Raw genomic sequence first — 22467 nt, 5'->3', positions numbered from 1 at the left:
AATATGAGTCAATGTTTAGTCTTTTTTTCTCCCAGTTTTTATCTACATAACTTGTAGAGACATAAAATTATATGCAATGCATTACAATCTTTAGAGTTCTCCAGTACATTCCAGCCTGTTTGTGAAAATGATTTATCCTGCTAAGTCCATTGTTAAAGCTTGACAATTAGGAGGTATTGATAAATCTATGCATAATATTGATGCCAATTAGAAAAAAAACATAAGATTGATTATTTACCCAGAGGTGCACTGGCATAAGCAATGATCATCAATAACCATTCAATGCTGACTAATACACAATGAAACACCTACAAAAAGAAGAGTTCAGTTAAAATGAAGGTGATGTGATCAGAATGAAATTGGAGGGACAGCAGCTGTGCTGGTCACATACATGAGAGGTGACACCTGCTCCAGTATACACACTGCATTAGGGAGCCCACAGCTGAAGCACAGTCAACGAGAAGGTCAACTAGAAGGTGCTGTGACAACTATTATACTACCATTAAAACGGACAACAAAAAAGAGAATTAGTGAGTGTAGAATGAATAGGCCTTAAGCCTATAGTTTTATATAAACCAATATATAAGTATTGAGCCTGTGTACCAATGTCCTTCCCTAATACATTACATTTCCACATCAGTGACGCATCACTGCACTGCTTTACTTATGCTAGGTACACACTAGATGACTTGCAAATGATGCAACGTCGTCAATGATTTCCCTAACTCCCGGACAAACGATAGATTGCACAGTGTGTATGCACTATAACAAATGACCAAACGATATATATCTTGCATCGTTTGCTGGTTAGATTGTTAACTATATAATGTAACCATATCGCCTGATCGTCCGGTAGTGCGTACACATTGCACGATCTGAGAGGAATCGTCAACTAGACTGACAGATCTTCCTGCATGTACAAAATATCTGAAGATGCGACAGATGACGCCACGGGAGCGAGCATAGTGCATACACCCCTGACGATTTGAACGTTGGCCAGTGTGTAGGGGCCTTTAGATAAAATAAAAAACAAAGGTATCTTGCTCAGCAAGCTGTTACAGATGTGTCTTCATTCGTCTGGTCCCATGAGACTTTGGTAGCGCCAGGCGTTTTTTGCCAAACATTCATCTAGGAAGCACCAGGAGACTGTACTGAATAATGTGATATGTGACATTTGTATATCTGTGTGCGACTGAGTCTCTGAGTTCTACAATGCAGAGGCCACAGCTTTATTCCACACCACACAGATATACAAGTGTTGCATATCCAATTAATCAGCACAGTCTCTTGGTGCGTCCTAGTCACATCACGACATATTTTCGGCAAAAAACCCCCAATTTTAGCAGTTGCATGGGGGCTGGTGGGTCAGGTATATCGCGCTGCATGGTGTATTGAGGCTAGATGAGCAAGGACACATCTGCACATAACAGTAAACAAGAGGATATGCTCCTAGGTAAGTTCCAAATATACAGCATTATGATTACATAACACTACATAATACTTTCAATGCACATGCTCTATAAAACATAAAAACACGACTGTTAACATTCACATATATAGAGTCATGCATCTTCAGTTAACTTCAATTTATATTTGTTTTTTCCAGAACGTAGGAACTATTTTTGTAAATATACTTTACCTAACTCGCTGGCATACCTACTTGGTGGCTAGCCACAAATATGCCCTCACAGACATCTCAGTTTGTTGGCATTGTAAAAGCAGATTTGCCTACCCTCCTGTATTTCGCAGGAGCCTTCCGAATTAAGGTGGGAGCTCCCGCCACCCCGCAAAGTAGGCTGAATCCCCCCATTCCCACAGTCCTGTATAAAAATCCAGACTGCGCATGCGCAAGTCCAGAGGCAAAGGGGACGGGGCCTGAGCTTGACTGTGTCAAGAAGCAGGGGCATACTCACCATGGGTCACGGGTGCAGGGAGTCAGAAGTGTGGCTGCTACTGACCCGGAGGTCTCCTGGGCACGCCTTCCCCTGCACACAGACTGCTGGGAGAGACGGATGCTCCCAGCATTCCCTGGCCAGTCAGTGATAACAGAGGACGGAGGGGGCAGGAGCCGACGCTGGAGAACTGAAGACATAGCGGCATGAGACTGTGAGCGGGATGTACTAACCATGCGCAGTACGGTACATCCCTCCAGTCACCGCATCCCTACTGATCACATATGCACTAACATACAGTATGCTATCAGCTCCGCAAAGGACAGCTCTTCTGATAAGAGCTGTCCTTTGCGATCAGCGCTGCGCCTTGGACTTCCGGCTTTAGGAGCCGGGAGTTCATCTGCGCGTGACGCAGCAGTCGCGAGACACTCTGGGAGGGATCCCTCATAACAGCGCGATGCGGTAGAAGCCCATTGGCTTCTATAGGGTAACGCCAGCAAAGGCTGGCGTTATTCCCCATGTCGGTGCCCTGGCTGCCAGTCAATAATACATATGGATAATGCGGTAAAACACCGAAAACAATTTTTTTTTTTTATCACATTTTCCATTTAGTACATCCCGGCCTGTGAGTGTTAGCGCTCACTGTAGCTCCTGCCAAATCTATTAATGTCACAGTGCAGTGGGGGAGATCTATTTATCTGTGTGTGCGTGTGTGAATCTATTAATGTGATGTGTGTGTGACTGTGCGTGTGTGAATCTATTAATGTGAGATGTGTGTGTGTGAATCTATTAATGTGATGTGCGTGTGTGTGAATCTATTATTGTGATGTGTGTGTGACTGCGTGTGTGTGTGAATCTATTAATGTGATGTGCGTGTGTGTGAATCTATTAATGTGAGATGTGTGTGTGAATATTAGTGTGATGTGTGTGTGAATCTATTAATGTGATGTGCGTGTGACTGTGCGTGTGTGAATCTACTAATGTGAGGTGTGTGTGTGTGTGTGTGACTGTGTGTGTGTGAATCTATTAATGTGATGTGCGTGAATCTATTAATGTGATGTGATGTGTGTGTGTGTGTGACACTGTGTGGGAATCTATTAATGTGAGATGTGTGTATGTGGGGGGTTCTATTAATGTAATGTGTGTGGGAATCTATTCATGTAAATGTGTGTGTGTGGAGAGGATCTATTAATGTGAAAGTGTATGGGAATCTATTAATGTGAATGTGCGTGGGGGTAATATATTCATGTAAATGTGTGTGTGCGGGGATCTATTAATATCAATGTGGCTGGCAAAAATATATTGTCAGTGGGGAAGCTAGGGTGTCAGTTTATAGGAATATATACGCCCATAGGTGGAGCTACACGCCCCCACAATGGCGCGGCGCCTTCTACAGCAATCTGCAATCTGACTCAAAGTGATTTTCAAAAGTAGGCAAGTATGTGTAAAAGATCTAGGAGCACATTGTTCCATATTAGGTGGGATTGTGATGCTAGTAGACCACTTTAGATGGAAGTCATCAGACTGCCCTCAGCAATTGTTGATTAACCTGTTCCAGTTGTCTCTGGTTTCTGGCTTTTCTCTCTCTGGTATTCCCTTCCCCAATCATAAAAAAAGGTCTCTTAAAATGCAGCCAATGCCATTATACCTGTATCATGGCGAATTTGCACACAAATCACATTAGAGGAATGGCTTTATTTGGCTTTTTTTTTTTAATCCTTTGGATGATTTATCTCTCGGAAGTAGACACATTTTCAGAATTTACTGCACCTTGGATAAGACAGTTGGAATTTCAGGAGGCCCTAATCTAAGTAGAATATTAGAATACCATGCAATACATTCCTCAAACAGCTATTTCTTTGTGAGGTTGTCCTCTCGCTCATAACTTGGTAGAACTCCACATTTACTTTCTCTGGTTAATGTTCTTCTTCCCCTACATCTGGTGTGTATTCTTGGGTGGGACCCCATGTCTAGAACAATGGGAACCAACGTATTTATAGTTGTTTTAGGAAGATAAATGGTTCTGGGTTTATTTTGGGCTCTGGACTGGGGGCCTGATTCAGAGATGGACGGAATTGGTTGGCAAGTGGCTGTGCAATTCCGTCCATTTAAAATGAAAATGCAGAAGGAGGTGTCACTCACCTCCTTGCTGCATTTGCGTGATCCCAGCGCAACCTGGGGCCACCATCGGTCACCATTGAAACAATCACGACCATTGGTCGTGATTGTTGTCGATGTTCCATTGGCCTGGCTGAGGGAGCTACAGCTTTACGCAGCCTGGCAGCTTGCAAGGCCAGGAAGTCTGCGTGAACCCACACCGACCCTGGCCTTGTCCCTCCCGGAAAACGGGGGCGAATGTTACCAGGGAATGCCCCCGCTCCGCCTCCCAAACGCCGCAGCCTGTCAAGCAGGCTGAGATTGGGACACACTGCGAGCAGTCGGAGGGCTGTACATGCGCAGAACACCTGCTGCGCAAGCGCAGTCCTCCAAACATCGGAGATGTGCGCTAACCATTGGGTTAGTGTACATCTCTGAATCAGGCCCTGGGACGATTGGGCAGGTCTGGTTGGAACTGGAGTGAATGAAGCTAGGTGAACGTATGACACTTCTCCTCATTCAGTTTTCCCATGGAATGATACAACGGGAAAGAGCACAAAACAAATACTAGGCCGAGGAACTGATGTGCTACACTGAGTGGTGGTAACACTACTATGCTTAGAATACAAATATATGGGAAGTGCTCAAATAGGAGGTTTTTATCGAACACAAAGGAATGAACGGTGCAGAGTATAGGCGATGTGTCTGGAATACTAAGGGCCGTATTCAACAAGAGGTGAAAAGCCGTGATCTGCGAAAAAGTATCGCCGATTACGTTTTTTCGCCAGACAGAAACTGTTCGCCGTATTCAATTAACTTTTCGCATACGTGGAAAGTCAATGCAATGTAATAGGTGAAAAAGTTTCGCCTATGAATACCAGGGGGAAAAAAGTGCAGAATTGCGATTTTGGGGTGCAAAGGTGCAGAAACCACTCTGCACCCTCTGGACAGCCCCCCCAAAGGATAACTGCATTAAAAAAATTGAAAAAAGTGGAGAACCCCAAAAAAACTATTTGAAAATGGGGGGAAAAAGTACAAAGTGGGGGTACAAAGACAAAAACTAGCGAAATAGACTTTGGGGGGGGGGGGGTCTGCAAGTATGGGGGAGGTTTTTTTTTTATTACTGCAGGTGCTTGCTGACAGTGCATTTTTCTCGCTTTTTAAGACCTCACTTTACGAATTTTAACCAGGCTTGCACCCATTTTCACGTACCCCAAATTTGCTGGGACTAGTTATTTCCACCAAATAAACCTGCTAAATGCTATTCTTCACCACTTGTGCGAAGACACTAATTAGCAGCTAATGAGAGCATTTATGTACCCCAAATAGCTTCAGCAGGTCTATTCGGGGGTATCTACCATGATCCACAATGTTAGTGCATCTTTTGGGGGGTGTCAGGCTGATTTCCTCAAATCTGACAGCATTTTTCGCCTGTTTGCGTTTCGGCGGGAAGCGTTTTTGCATCCTTTGGAATTGAATACGGGGATAAGCGGGGACACACCCGATAAGTTTCCACGGTCAAAACACGCGGTGTAGGCGGAAACTAGATTCCGCCAACGGCTGCAAAATTATCTCGGCTAATTGAATACGGCCCTAAGTATGAGTTCAGTCCTTATAGTACACACTAGTGATATGTGCACTCTGCAGATGATAACTGTAAATAATGCTGATAGTCTGCAGGTTGAGACAGCTACTACATGTTGGAATTAGCAAACTGTGGTAGGTACTGCATGTTGGTATATTTGCAGGCTGCAACTGGAACTACACACTGGGATATGCAGGTTGTGATTGCACACTGGGATATGCAGACTGTAACTACACTATGGAATATGCTGGTCAGGGGCGTATCAATAATGGCTGCAGGGTGTGCGGTGCACATGTGCCCCTGGGTCCTGGGGAGGCCCATACCTCACACCTTGCACCCATATTTGTTAATACTTACCTCGCCGAAGTCTCGCGTTGGCTGTAGCAGCTCTGCAGTAGATGCCTGGAAAATGGCCGCTGCTTCCATTTTCCCGGCGCATTAGCAGTGGGGAAATCACAGAGAAAATGGCGGCAACTACATTTTCCTGGTGACCTGCACATGCGCAGTAGACTCTGGGCACAGACTAGTGCCCAGAGGCTATTGCTACGGTCAGTGCGCTGCCAGCCGCCGGGAAGAGAAGAGAGGGCCCCCTCCTCTCTTAATACGCCCTGACGCTGGTATATGCAGGCTGTAGCTGAACTATACACTGGAAGATGCAGGCCTAGGCAGAGAAGCACACTGATGTTAGATATGACTGAGCACAGCACTGAAACAATAAGCAACAGGAGATAATTGGGGGCAGACAAGCACAGAGCACTCGCAAAAGAAAAAGGAGCCAGAAGGCAGAGCATCCGACGCTGGAAAAAAGGGCAGGTAAGAATACAAGTTGTACCAGTGCAAGTGAGGGACTTAACTCGGGACCATCATTGGTTACACAGGTCGTGTGGAAACTAGTCCCTCTAAGACTGGACAAATCCGGAATCAGCTGACCAAAGCAAGATGGCAGCGCTCATGCCACGCTGGCCTCGGGAGAAACGCCATCACCGAGGTGCTAGGTAGTCACAACAGACTGGAAAGGTTGGTCAGAGGGAAAATGCCAGTTGTTGAACTGGCATTGCTAGGTGTGTAAGAGGGTCTGAGAACCCACTGTGCTAAGGCATGTTTTGGTTAACAGAAAATGTTGTGATACATTGCATTTAAAAACAAGTTTGTGTTTGAAATGTGCTGCATTTTCACTTAATGGGTAGTAATCACTATTTAATCTGAATTATCCAATTTCTGTATAAGCTAAATCAAATTTGCTGTAACTAACTTTTTGAAATCAAAGTAAGATTGCTATGCAATACAGTTACTCAGACCCATCAAAACAAATTGAAGCTGACATTTCAACCTAATGTGGTAAAGTTTTTACTTGTGAACTGGAGCATATACTGTATGAGACATCAAATTTCTGTTCCTCTGACTTAATTTCAAAAGCATATATTAGGAAAGTGCCAATGGCTGTAAAAGCCTAAACCTGGGTACACACCTATAATATATATCTGCAGATGATGGTTGTTCACACACACTAAACAACCATCATCTGTTGTGCCGCGACCGCCTCCCAGTAGCCTTCGTTGAAAGTGTATACACACAGCACAATGGACAGATATATCTGTAGCTACTGTATATCTGCCATCGGCTGTGTAGCACGACCAATATATCTGCCAATGCGTACCCAGCATAATGGTGGGTACACACTGGGCGATATTACTGAGCGACTGCACGATTACGACATCGTAATCGTGCAATCGCTCAGTAATCGTGCACAAAGCGTGCACTTTTAGGTCGGAAACGACCAGCGATGCGCACTCCCGCTGGTCGTTTCCGACATTTTCCATCGCCTGAACATGCAGCACAATCTGATGACCTCGTCAGGTTGCTGCATGTTGGGGAATGGAGGAGAGAGCCCGGCGCTGAACGATATCGTTAATGATATCGTTCAGCGGCTGTGCTCAACGTCATGAACGACATTGAGCACAGCCTGCCGTGGACACACTACACGATATCGCTCAAGGAGCATATCGTGTAGTGTGTACGCACCTTAAGGCTGCGTGCACACCTAAAGATTTATCTGTCCAATCTGTTTGGTGGGAAGTAAAATCTTGTCTGTTTTCCAGTGTTTTGGAGCAAATTTCTATTGTTATTTGCTCCCATACATACCAGATTTTCCATTCCACCAGACAGACTGGACAGATAAATAACTCTTTTAGCTACTGTACCCCCCTTTATTGCTGCGTGTTCAGTTCATGACACAAAGGCTGTTCTGATGTGTCTGTACTTTATGGTGGAGCAGCTCAATATGTCTGCAAGAAAAAACCTCACAGGCATTCAAAGTATCAATCAGGGATGAATCACTATACTAACTCTGTTCAATTATTAATACACAATATATGTTGATCAAAAAGTATAGTACAGTATACATACATATATACATACACTCACAGATGTGTCCTCGTACACCTACTGTACAGTATCCCTTTGCGCCATATGATGTGAGACAGCTGGCACGATTCCCGTGTTGCATACTTTTCTTAGTTCCCATATAGTGTACTGGGTACTTAGGATTAGTTTTTGTTTTTTGTTGCAGCAAAAGAATTGGTATAAAGTATATTCAGATTAAGTATAAAATATGCATGGCATGCGGGTCACTTGTATGGGAACTGTCTTATACCTGCTTAACCTGAATTGTGTACTATTTCCTCAAGTTTGCTTGTAGTGTCCTAGGTTTAGTGTTTTGGCGCAGCTAAGACCATAGCGCGCTAAACGGAGTATTTGGCGTGATTTAAAGAAAGATGTATCCGGACACATCTGTATGTGTATGTATAATAACTTTGTGGTGGCACTCCGGGACTTGAAATAAATGTGTGTAGGTTTAATTAATTTATTTCAAGTCCAAAGTTGCTGCCACAAGGTTATTTTATTTGTACATATACCTTGTTAGGTTTATGGTGGAGGGCAGCCTTGGCAAGCAACCATTCACTACTCGGAGTGCCAGATACAACACTGATGATGGGGTCTCACGCAACGTTGAGTACAGCCGTGTACGGTTGTTCTGTAACTATGCTGATTTTTATTGCATAATATAACAACTTCAAAAAACCTGCAGTGCCGTGCCTGGCGTGATTTCATTCCACCATCGAGGGCTATGGGCTATGTACTAAGAAGCAAAGGCACATAGGTACTGTAGTTGATACCTTTTAATGTTGACACATGCAAGCTTGGAAAGACCTTAAGGAAATATATATGGTGCAGACACTACGAAACCTTACGAAACTAACATTTTTATGCAAAAGATAATGTAACTACCATTTTAAATGTTCTAGACTGAAAAAGTCCTAATGTAAAGGCACAAAATGACCATCAAAATCTGATAACTATAAATACTGTTAACAAAATATCACCATTTCTAGTTACAGAAAACAAACTTGTAACTGTCATGTAAAATATGTTTGCTCTACAAATTACTATGGCGATATAACAAAATAAATCAATGCCTGTGCACAAAGCAGAGTCAAACAAAAACATAGCACCCCCTGCATACGATCAATAGTTTTGCTTTTTGGAATTAGTTGATATAAAACAGCCTAGAATGATCATGCTGATTTTTATTCATTCGTTAAATGGAAACATAATTGGAGGAAATAGATTTTCTTGCGGGGGCTTCAAAGTTAACATCAATAATAAAAAAAAGTGTGTGTGTATGCGTAGTGCCATGAACCTTCAGGATGAAGCGCACTCTGTAACTTCAGTTTAGCAGATTGCTTTATTTGTCAGTATGGCCAGACTGCTTTCATGCAATAAAAATAATTTCTTCTTGGCAATCCCTAGCGCGAAGCTAAGCCAGTTCAAATCACTATCAGTTCAGTCAGATGGTGCAGTGTCACAAACTTTTAAACTGTAAGGGTTCAATCCAATTACCCACGAAGGAGGCAAGTTGCCGCTGCAATGGCGTACAAACACTGGTAACGGCAACTGAACTCGCACCCCTCGTGGCGCTTTCTTGTGCTGGACGCGCATATTTTTGTACACAGCACTATGGAACTGCGAATAAAAATCCACAAGTCCGGTGGTATGGAATCCGTGGGGAGCACAAACTCTCCTGTCGATGCATTCACTTTTATATATAATTAATCCGATCTATGTACCCCTAAATTGCAAGTATTTATTACAGTAACACTCTGTGTTACAACATGAAACCATGATGGATTTAATAAAAAAATGTATTCCCACTAATCTACACTAAAAACAAAATATAAGGGATTTAATTAATTGTAGTCTCTCCGCCAGAGTTTATCCTTGGTGGAACCAACTTTGACAGCAATTAAAGTTCTGAGACTATTTTGAGTTTGGCACATTTAGACAATGGAATTTGAGACAATTCTTCTTAGCAAAGTTGATCAATCTCCATCAGGTTAGATCGTTGCCAGAGATGGTCATTTGGATTAGAATACGGCCTTTGACTAGGCTAAGACAATAAACTTTTGTTGACGAGCCACTCCAGTGTGGCATTTGTGGTTTGCTTTGGGCCTTTGTCATGTTGGAAAATAAATCTTCTTTGAAGTCTAAGGGGCATATTAAATTAGATGTGAGGTAAAAAACCTTGCTCCCCATTCTGGCGCACTTCCGATACCTGAGATATCCAATAAATGTAAAAAATTGTAGCGGGGTTTTCAGGTCTGAAAACCCTGCGCCACGTATAAAAATAAATATATAAAAATGACACTTACTTGTCCGGGGGTCTCTGGTAGTCTCCGCGGCTTCCGGTGGCCTCCCCTCCATCTTGTCACTGGGGAGGAGGCTGCTGGAAGGCTCCAGGGGCTGGTGGGAGGAGCAAGGGATGCTGGGAGATGTAGTTCTACCAGTGCCCGTTACAAGGGATATACACTGACACTGGGGGAACACATACCGAGGGTCACACTCACTCATACTTAGTCCTTAGAGGGGGGTGCCGCCAGAGCAAGTCCTGCAATTTTTTTCTAATATTAATGATTTTAGGAAAATTACTTGCTTTCTAGGCGAAAGGAAAAAAGCTCCCGGCACTCAAAACCCCGCACCTAATTGAATAGCAAAAATCCCGCAGGAAAAAACTTGCAGGTGCGGGATATTTTCTATTCTCGCCCCCAATTGAATATTCCCCATAGCAGGTTTTCCTCCAAGATTTCTCTGCATTTTGCTCTGTCCATTTTCTCAACTACTTATATGAGTTATACAGTCCCTGCCACAGAAAAGCATGCCCCATAACATGTGGCTTCGCTGTAAGAATAGTGTTTTCACTGTGATGTGCAATGTTGGCTTTGCACCAAGCTTAGCACTTAGCATTGTGGTTGAAGAGTTCAATGTTGGTCTTATTAGGCATAGAATATTCCTCCCGATCCAAACTTTGCTTTAGTCCCCATTGATAATAATGGGGACTGCGGCTTGCAGCTGTAATTAGCCAAAAATCTCCTACATTAGACTACTAGTACATAATACATAAATCATGTAGAAACTGATGTTCCTATATAGTTTTATGAAGAAAAATAAACCTTGCTAAATAGGCACATAAGATTCTGCATTAGGTAGAATGTTGGAAGTGACAAAGTAATGGATAATTACACAAAGTCAAGCAGAATTGCCTTGTTCACAATTAATTTATTAGGGGAGTAGCCAAAACCAGGTAATCACTAATATCAGAGGTTTACGGCAATACTTGCATTTGAGGAATATCTATATAATAAGCGAGAAAGCGTGTCTAAGTCTTTTTGTCCTTTCTGGCCAGAGTTTTGGACCTAGCTCCACCAAACTTGGCATGGTGGTTTAGTTTGACCAGGATTAGGTTTTTGCCAAAGTGGCATGGTGGTTTAGTTTGACCAGGATTAGGTTTTTGCCAAAGTGGCATGGTGGTTTAGTTTGACCAGGATTAGGTTTTTGCCTAGGTTTGAACTTCATTAAGGCCACACACTGTCACACAATCCTAATCCACAAACTCTAATTGCCTCGCAACCTGCGGCGCTATCTCTCCATGACTGCCTGTTAGTGCGCCAGTAATCAGCTGGTGGGGAGCACAAAATCAACATCGCGGACACCCGGGCCCCCCTTGATGGCCCTGACTGAACCGGCCCACCTTGTGTGCGTGACTGGGTGCAGGGGGAGCGGAGGGCCAGAGGCAGCTCAGGCACCATGGCAGCCGTGCCCCTTTCACCAACAGTAGTTATGCCACTGTTTGCATGCATGTTAGCAGACAGTGGGGTCCTTTTCAGGATCAATGGATTGGGGTTACAGGCGAGGACAATGTAAATAAATAAAAGCTGCATGTGTACTTCAGGGTCCAGTCTTCAACTCGGACAACGCCAGGTATCCCAGCTAGTATAAAATAACTGTGGCATTTCTAGCAAGAGAGACTTGTAGTAAAAAATGAGTTTTAAATATAATTGAACATTGTAACTGATTTCATTAGAAAACCCTTGCTATTTTCATTGTAATTAGCACTTTGTTCTGATGCTCTCTGTCATAAGTGGATGCCGGACTATAGATCTACATGAATAAGGTCGACAATGTCTAGATAGACACCAGATGTTAGGCATACAATAGGTCGACAAGAGTCAAAAGGTCAACACACTAAAGGTCTACAGGTACAAATGCTCGACAGTGTCAATAGGTCGACACGAAAATGTTCCACATATTTGTTTTTTTTATGGTTAGGCACTTACCGGAGGGTTAGGGACTTACCTCGTCGGTTAGGGTTCGGGATCTCTCCTGGTGGTTAGGGTTAGGCACCAGGAGGGTTAAGCTGGGTAAAAACTACACAATATTTTGAAGGATTTGGCTGTTTCTGATGCATCGGAACGACAAATCGTTCAAAATGTGTAGTGTGTACCCACTATCACGATGCGCACTCCCACCGGTCGTCCTGTGCATCCTCAGATCTTTTGTACATGCAGAAAGATATGAGGATGTCGCTAGCGATGCCATGCCGAATGCAGCATGGCCCCCGCTACCATTCTGCTGCTGCTCCCGAAATCGCCAAGTGTGTATGCACTTGCCAATGCCAGCACCTCCGCCGGGTTCTCTGCTAACGAGGTCGGTACACACTAGACATCGTCTAGTGTGTACTGGCCTTTAGGGTTAGACAGTAGAAGAGACGGTTAGGGTCAGGCACCTATCCAGTGGTTAGAGGTAGGCACCAGGAGGAAGGGTTACAGTGATCGCGGTGAGTGACAAAATTTGTGGGTCCCAAGGACCCACCACTTTAAAAAAAATGGGGTCCTACCTGACCATTTCTGGGTCCCATCATAATTTATGCTTTAGAGCTCCCCGTATGCCTCTCAGACCTCCCCACATCACCCTAAAATGCCCATCTGATCCCCCCAACAGCATCAGATATCCCAACAAGCCCCTTAAATGCGTGTTTTAATGCCTCCACGATCTTTCAGGTAATATGACTTGTCTGTTCACAAAACCCAGTGAATAAGTAGGCTTACCATATCATCACTTTAAACTGGGACACATGGATTACACAGGTTCTGTGGCTCATTAAAACCAGGTGAAATCCAGGCATGAAGTCAGCCAGTCACAGAACCTTTGCAATTAAGTCATGTGTCCCGTTTTAAAGCGATAGTATGGTTAGCCTATGAATAATGCTTTAGGTAATAGGCATATTTATGAAATGATAAATGCCCGGCCTTTACACATTATGCCGCACATTAATGCCCTTTACACATTATGCCACACAGCAATGCCCAGCCTTCACACATTATGCCACACATTAATGCCCAGTATTTACACATTATGCCACACAGCAATGCCCAGCCTTTACACATTATGCCACACATTAATGCCCGGTCTTTACACATTATGCCACACAGCAATGCCCAGCCTTTACACATTATGCCATGCAGTAATACCCCTTACAAATTAGGCTGCACATTAATGCCCTTTACACATGATGCTGCACATTAATGCTCTTTAGTCCCCCTATGCATTGCCCCCAGTAGTAGTCCTCTATGCATTGCCCCCAGTAGTAGTCCCCCTATGCATTGCCCCCAGTAGTAGTCCCCCTATGCATTTCCCCCGGTAGTAGTCCCCCTATGCATTGCCCCCGGTAGAAGTCCCCCTATGCATTGCCCCCGGTAGTAGTCCCCCTATGCATTGCCCCCGATAGTAGTCCTCCTATGCAGTGCCCGCAGTAGTAGTCCCCCTATGCAGTGCCCCCGGTAGTAGTCCCCCTATGCAGTGTCCCCGGTAGTAGTCCCCATATGCAGTGTCCCCGGTAGTAGTCCCCCTATGCAGTGCCCCCTCTAGTAGTCCCCTTATGCAGTGCCCCCGGTAGTAGTCCCCCTATGCAGTGCCCCCGGGAGTAGTCCCCCTATGCAGTGCCCGGGTAGTGGTCCCCCTATGCAGTGCCCCCGGTAGTAGTCCCCCTATGCAGTGCCCCCGGTAGCAGTCCCCATATGCCTCTCAGACCTCCTATGCAGTGGATGTAGCTGCCCCCCAAAAAGGTGTATGACCTGGGCATTAGGCCCAGGTCACTAAAGGGCAAATTGGTGGGTCAACTACTGGGGCCTAATGCCAAGGTCACACACCTATTTGAGAGGGGGCAGATACCTTCAACTGGGCCTAATGCCCCCTATGTAGTCCGGGCATTGTGCCCGCCTATATACCCACAGGCCTATTGCCTGAATTTCTGCCACGGGCCTAGTGCCTGACAACTCTGGTGGTCTAGGGAGGGGTAAATAACCGTGGCCCAAGGCCGCCTACCCGCGCGGTGGAAGAGGCTGCGGTGGGGAGCTTCGATAGCTCATTACTTTCCACCCCCGCAGTCCTCTCCGGTCCTCAGCTTCAGTCTTCTGCTTCAGGCCCGTCCTAGGCAGCGGTGCCACCTCTTCCTTCTTGATCGCGCCGCCTCTTCCTTCTTGATCACGCCGTCTTCTGGCCTCTTGCGCGTCCGCTGGAACTGTTGCCATGCCGCTCTTCACTTGTCTTCGGGAGGTCTTCACTCCTCCCCTCCACTGACGGACTGAACGTTCCCGCTCAGCAGCGTCTATTCAAGACGCAGCGAGTGGGCGGGGCTATGATGCGACGAGCCGCGATTGGCTCGTCGCGTCTGCCTCCTATTGGCTGCTGGACCGCGAGCCAAAAGCTTGCGGCCAGTGCCAAACCCCCGCTGCTGCTACTTGGCTTCCAGGCAGCGAGCTCCGCTCAGCTCGCGCCCGGAGCCAAGCTTCTCCCTCCGACACTGGTGGAGGGACCAGGCGGTACCTGGTGTCCCAGCTGTCGGGCACGGACGCTGTGCCGATGCTGGGATCAGACACTTGATCCGAGCACGGCTTTCCACAGCAGCAGCCAATGAGTCTATCTTACTCTCAATGGCAGCTCTAACAGACAGCGTTATGTCTGTCTCTGTAGGGGGACGAACTGTGCTGCAGCCAGCTGTCAGGGATTGGCAACAGCACAGCGCGTCCCCGGGTACTTTAAAAAAGTCAGTCCCCAGTGTCCGATACCGGGTAAAATACGCGCTATAGCGCATATTTGCGAACACTGGGGTTAGGGTGAATATTGGGGTTAGAGAAACAATAAATTAATCACGTGTCGACCATTTCTGTCTCTACCATTTTCATGTTGACCTTTTGACTCTGTTGATCTTCGTGCACGTCAACCTTTAGTGTGCCAACATTCTGTCTCTGTCAACTTACTGTCTGTCTAACATCTGGGGTCTATCTAGACATTGTGAACCTTTTTCATGTAGATCTATTATACCAGTATACGAAGTACGCAGTAACAACCTGCTGTAAGTAGAGACCAAGTGGTTACAAAATTATGACTAAATAAAAACACCACTAAAGGGGTGCATTAGAAAATATAGTAACACCTATTTCTAATTAAGCATATTCCAAAGCTCAAGTATATTAAATTTATATAACATTACTTATTTTAATAGGCGTTAAAATGTAATCCTTCGACCCAGAATAACCACTGGTATAAGAGAATAACTAAGATGTTCAAACTAATTACTGTATAAAATAAATGGTATAAAACAAATACTAAAATGGACCAGCAGAGTGACAGAGTGCTAAGAGAAGGGAGAATGCAGACAGGTATTTTATTAATACTGTAGTAAAGATTAAAAAAAATAATGCTGCAACACATTTCAGAGATAACGAACAGCAAAGTTTATACTAATTACGTCCAAAGGTAAAAAAAAGCATCAGAGCCCATGTTATTGTCCAACAGGAGCGATTTCTCTGTTCTCCAGTTACAGATAAATTTGAATATATTTTGAAATGCATTTTGTTACACAGATATCAAAAGCAAGACTATCCCAGAACCAAAAGGATGGATAGGAGCTTAGATACATTAAGCTAAAACTCTGGCTCTCTCTGCACTTTTCCTACCCACTGTTTTGATGTCCTATCAGATGTTAAAGAATCACAAATAATCAAGAGGATTTAATATATACATATAAAAAATATATTATAGTAGCACAAATTTTTTTATTTTTTTTTGGGGGGGAAGGTAAGGGCATTTTAGTAAAAACTTGGAAAGTGACCAACATCAAATCAGAATTTGACACTTATCAGCCTCCAGCTTCCATCTCATGTATATTAGCATTATATAGGTTCTTCATCTTTCCCATTGTTCAAGCCTGCACCATTTTATCACTGCCATCTGCCATTCAAGATTCATGAAGATATTAGGCTTGCCATTGTTATGCTAAAGCTTCTTTAATAAGGAGCAAATTCAGAGCACTTGGTAGAGTCACTGATGATTTCTTACCTGGCGCTGAATAACGTCCAAGTTCTCTTTACCCAAGCTGAAAAGGGTCTGTATCTCATGAGAATCACAAGCATGTTTTTTTTCTCTGAAAGCATCTCTTATTCTTCTGATTGCATATGTTCTAGTAAGAAAACCGGAATAAGGGTAAATATTCACCTCTATTTTCTATGCAAAGTTATCAGAGTATACATTATTTTAATAATCACCCACAGCTGAAAAATCACTTTGGCTGTCCTACCACAGTTAAACAGAAAACTAGATGACTTCATTTATGGGGTCTAGTTACCCTGACATCTGTTACAATGATTAAAGACTGTCCTCACTCCTGGAGCATAATGCTGTTGACGGAAAACAAAATGCTAGTGCGAGAAAAGTGAGACTCAGTAGGAGTGAGGAGAGACCTCCGTTATCTGTCAAGGATGGTTATCAACAAGGAATGGCAGGGCCGTACAAGGGCAAAATATTAGAGGGAGAAAGGAGAGGAAGAAGGGAGGAAAGGGGGCCTGATCTGGGGGAAAGACAACAGCTTCAGTTTTAGAAAAGTTTATATTCAGGGAGCGTTGTGAAATCCATGTGGAGACAGCCAACAGGTGACAAAGGAGAGGTCCTGAGGAGAGAGATCAGGGGAAGAAAGATAACCTACCACTTGGGTAGGTAGCCTTTTGGTATAGTGTATAAATAACAGATGCAATTTACAATGGCACGTGTGTGTGTATGACTGTATGTATATTTTTGGTATAGTTTTTTTTTATTGTCCGGTAAAGGTATAGAATTTGTATTTAGTATAGCTTACTACAACCCAACCACCAGCTTCCTGTATACAGAGAAAGCAGTGATGCATTTCACTATGGAACGCACACTGGAAGTAATTGTGCTTGTAATCTGATTAGGTTTTTTTACTAATATTTATGAAGTATTTATTTATTTTTAATGATTTTGCACAGTACGATGGACTATTATAAGTGATGATTGTACAATGGGGTTTTGAGGATATTGGTGAGTCTATAGTTTATGCCTTTTCATAATAAAAAGTTTACTCATGGGTATGTGCAATTTGTGTACATGTGTGTTGGATGACCCTATTGAGGGGGTATATAACGTATCACTGTTTGTCAATTCAGTCCACTTGCTGCTTTACATTGAGGATGTCTTGAGAAAGGCCCTTGGTCAGTCAAAACATTGACCTATAAAGCAAATTTTTCCGATCTACAACAAAACTTGTGTGTGCCATCTGTTTGCTTTTTGTATTTATTACAGTTAGGAATGCGGCTCCTATTTGAAACTGACTGCACCCTAGCAGAAGAACCAATCGTAATGTGAGTGCTGACTTATGCATTTGGATTCTATATACATAAATTTCCAGTTTTATTAAATTTACACAGTTTAATGTCTTAATGTACTCTGAAATTAAATCATAGAACACAAACAATTGGAGCTGAAGAAAGAAAATAAAGAATCATATTGCTTAACTAAATTTTTGACTCAATGTAGCCACCTTTTGCAGATATAAACGCTGAACACAGATATGGCACTCTTTCTACAATGGATATCAAATATTGTTTAGGAAGTTCTTTCCAACACTGTTGCAGAAGTTCCCACAAATGTGTTGTACTTGTAGGGTTGCTTTGCTTTCACCCTTCTGTACAGTTCATCCCAAACCATCTGGATAGGGCAGTGGTTCCCAAACTGTGTGCCTAGACACCCTGCAGGGGAGCCTCAGGTTGGTGGTCTAGCACAAATTCAAATTATTTATGGTCAATGTAATTTATATATGTGGAAAAACAGAAGCGCAAACCTAAAACAAACAAAAAAAAATGGCAGCTGCTCAATCAATTTGATAGTACTTTTCAGGTGCATGAAAGGGAGGGGTCATACCAAGAAGAAAAGAGAGGGGAGTTTTAACCCCCTATTGTTCCTCAGCACACTGAATTTTACTAGCAACAACATATGAAAACTGTATGGTAATAGAAATCAGAGATATTGGTTGCATGCATTTGCAAATACATGGGAAGCTGCTAGGCCTCGTCACGGCTTCTCTGTCACTAGCAGTCCCTAAAACTAAGTGGTTCACGTCCGGGGCGCAGTGCACCCCAAAAAACGTCCAGCCCAGGACCCCCCCAGGGCATCACACGAAAATGGAAAAAGAGTGACAGTGCAGTGTAAAGTATAGATGTGGGCGAGTAATCAATAAGTGTGGAATGAGAGGTTAAAATATATGTGAAAAAATACATGAATAATAAACAAACATAAAAGTGATGTGAAATGCAACTATGTGTATTAAGTGGTGATGCCCTGAGAAGGCCCAGCCAGAGTAGCCTCAGAGGGCCCTACACCCAAACGCTAACCCCAAATGTAATATATACCAATTAAAGCCTCATAATAAAGGCACATATATTTTGGCAAATGTAAGGCCTCATGATAAAGGCACATACCTAAATGCATCCAAATTGAGAGCCAGCTTACCTGGGAGTCACCCCTGGGAACTCCAACTAGCACTACTAGAACCAGCATGCCCTGCTAATGCTGGCTCCTTTATTATGAGGCTTTAATTGGTATATATTACATTTGGGGTGAGCTTTTGGGCGTAGGGCCCTCTGAGGCTACTCTGGCTGGACCTCCTCAGGGCATCACCACTTAATACACATAGTTACTTTTCACATCACTTTTATGTTTGTTTATTATTCATGTATTTTTTCACACATATTTTAACGTCATATTCCACACTTATTGATTACTCGCACACATCTATACTTTACACTCTTTTTCCATTTTCGTGTGATGCCCTGGGCTGGACGTTTTTTGGGGTGCACTGCGCCCCGGACGTGAACCACTTAGTGTTAGGGACTGCTAGTGACAGAGAAGCCGTGACGAGGCCTAGCAGCTTCCCATGTATTTGCAAATGCATGCATCCAATATCTCTGATTTCTATTACCATATAGTTTTCATATGTTGTTGCCAGTAAAATTCAGTGTGCTGAGGAACAATAGGGGGTTAAAACCCCCCTCTCTTTTCTAAGAAGCGCAAACCTGTCCACCACCACATAATTGATCCTAAAGATGACAGGTAAGCACAATTTACAAATCTTTTTCTGAATTCCTGAATATCAAACATTTGGCTTAGGGGTGCCGTGAAAACAATACTGATACTCTAGGGCGCAGTGATTCAAAAAAGTTTGGGAACCACTGGGATAGGGTTTAAGGCTAGAAACTGTGCTGGTCATTCCACGATTTTAAGCATGCAGTCATCTTCAAAGGTAGTTCTGTCATAGTCAGGAGGTATGATTGGGTGATTATTGTGCTGTAAGATTACTAGTGGGTATTGCATGACATTGTATATTGCTGTGGTAACCCTTTTAGTTCAGGGTGCTAATTGCTCTGTGCAAGTTGCCGACTCGGGATCCAGCAATAGAGTCCCAGACGATCACGCTTAATCTTCCATGTTTGACTGTTAAGGTTACAGGTGTTTATTTACATGGGGTGTTTTCCCTCACTGTTCTCCCCAAAAATTTTGCCTGCCAGGTGGCATGAAGAAGTAGCCGGGTGAGGGCAGTTTAATCTGGTTGGACACAGATATTATTTTTTAAAGAATTTTGCAGATATTGCCCACTTGTTGGCTGGACATAGACATTGTGTCCAGCAATGCATGCTGAGACACAGTGGAAGTCTGCACTGTCTACACTCTCTGAAATGTTCCCGCTTTCCAAACCACATCCTGCCTCTTAATGACGGGGAGGGATTTCTGTTAAACCGGGTACACACTGGAACGATGTCGTTACGATTTGGCCAAATCATAATTACATATCGTGCAGCGTGTATGCATGATATGCGCACTCCCGAGGTCGCATGCGCCGTTGTCTGGTTTGATGCGCTGCACATATCGCAAGCGTCCCCATTCATATTAATGAAGGACAGAACGAGCGATCGTTCTGTCATTCATAACATTGCTCTGACGTGTACCTGCGATACGAAATGTACGGCAAAGGGGCCGACATATCGTCCCGCTACACATCGTACAGTATGTACCCAGCTTTACTGTGCCTGTCACAGTAAACTAAGTGCAGTGTGACTCTGATTTGGCCATCAGACACCTGGAGCAGGAGAAGTGCATTTTCTGATTTCACATCTGGTACGCATTGAATTCACTGGAATGAATACAGAATTGGCCAATTTATTATATAATTTGATACGGGGTTACCTATTAAATGAGGTGAATTTTTGTAAAACAATATTTTGCATCACATGTTTTGGATCACACATTCTAGGAGACTGTTGTTTCTGCCCACACTAGTTAAAAGGTGTGGTACTGGGCACTGAATCATCTTAAATTTTATTTCATTTAAATAGAATTAGACTATTTTTCTGTATATTCAACAGAGAGCACAAGGAAAATACCTCCTGTAAAAATCAAAGATACAAGAATAAGTGAATGATTAATATACTTCTGGTACATCTGTATTTTTTTTTAAAGGTTTCTTTGCTTGGGATTTCTGTTACCTGAACCCATTAATACTACACTAGATGGTGAGGTTTTCTTACTCATAGCTATATGTATACAGTATACGTAAACACACATTTTAATATTCAACATTTTTCTCATTTAATAATTAGAATATCCAGAAAAAAACCCTGAAAAAAAAACCATGATTTAAAGCTATTATACATGTTTAATTTCGCTTATCTCTGAAAGATCCAAGTAACCCTTAGGCTATGCATTAAAGTTATAGGGTATCGTTAATGTAATAAAGTCTCTGAAATTATTAGAAATTCATTATAATCATAGATCTGCCTGTACTGAGAATTTAAAAGCAAATATAAAAGCAAGAAGATTTTTAAATAATGAACAAAAAAAAAATCTATATATACATTTTTTCAAAAATACCCTTATCCCGTCCCAAAAATTGAGGGTCCACAAAAATCAGAGGGGGTAGCCTTTTATTGCTAAGTGATAAAAAGGAGTATATCTCTTAAAAGAGCTAAAATTACTTATTTCCAATTTGGATTAATGGATTCATCTCCAATTGATGCCCTTAGTAACTAATTTATCTACAGTATCTATGGTTTCTAGACTTGAACCTTTATCAACACCCAATATATTCAGGTCTGTGGCCACAAGATAATATCAAAATGATAAAATGTATTGAAAAATTACAATTTCACACAATACCATAGTTATAAACATATTACAGATTGTGATACATAGCTGTACAATTTTTCCAATCCTGAGGTCAAAAATTATTTTCGCCCCTAATAGAAGGGTGCTGCCATTCAATTGTGGCTCCTTATAACGTATAATATAGCTTCTTTTTACCTACGCATTTCGTCTCCACATGAGACTTCAACAGAGGTATCAATAGTACAGAATGGAAAAAGATTGTGAGGTGTCGGAACCGATAAATCAAACTGGAAGCCCACCAGATAATTGAATTTAGTTATCGAATCAAGAAAACAATGCACCTCAAAATGGGCTACAATTTAAAAAATAAATCAATAAATGTATCTGAATGGTAGCCAAATAGACTGTATACAATGATATCCACTTCTTCACATGGATATGATGATCAGAGTACCTCTGTCTGTGTGAAACAGGTGATTAATTAGCAATAAAAGGCAACACTCTATATATATGTATTATGTATGCATGTATGTATGTATGTATGTACGAACTGTGACACAGACCGAATAGGGGTCCCTCTCCTGGGTAGATGGACTCCTCCTTTAAGCTCACAGCAGCCAGATAAACAGAACACAAGTCTGGGTTCTCATACAAGCTGGTCGGCGCCAGTCTTTATTATCCGGACACATAAACAAAAGCAAACAAATAAAAACCTAGCCCGTCTGGGCTCTAACTAGACAGAATGTTCCCTCTCTGTCAGAACACTAAACAAAAAGCACGTCCATATTACTCACAGGTTTTGTATTCAGCAGAGTCTCAGAGCAAGCTAGCCTGTTCCTGCTCTCCCAGGTGTGAGACACTCTGTCACAACACCACCCAGCATATATTGGCCACTTTCAGGTGGAAGCCCTAATGAGCCTGCTACCGTGCTGACAGGCCCAATACCTGGAGTGGCCTGTGGATGGAGCCCTCCCTCTCCTCACATCCACACCACCAGGACACATTCTGGTTTTTCACAAAAGCCGACATCTAGTCTGTGACCAAAGA

General features: G+C 43.1%; 1 protein-coding gene across 3 annotated transcripts in view; it reads right to left on the bottom strand.

The window, feature by feature from the left end:
* LYRM4 (LYR motif containing 4) overlaps window positions 1–22467 on the bottom strand; it is a 194504-nt gene that overhangs the window by 119922 nt on the left and 52115 nt on the right. For all 3 annotated transcript variants that reach the window (XM_088471696.1, XM_088471698.1, XM_088471697.1), the window contains exon 3: window positions 16309–16429. In XM_088471696.1, coding sequence (XP_088327822.1) covers window positions 16309–16429 — 121 coding nt within the window. The remainder of the gene's footprint in view (window positions 1–16308; window positions 16430–22467) is intronic.

This window comes from Taudactylus pleione, unplaced genomic scaffold (genome assembly GCF_031769625.1).
Source record: "Taudactylus pleione unplaced genomic scaffold, aTauple2 ptg000116l, whole genome shotgun sequence".
Classification (NCBI taxonomy): Eukaryota; Metazoa; Chordata; class Amphibia; order Anura; family Myobatrachidae; genus Taudactylus; species Taudactylus pleione.
This window is presented reverse-complemented; position numbering and strand designations above follow the sequence as displayed.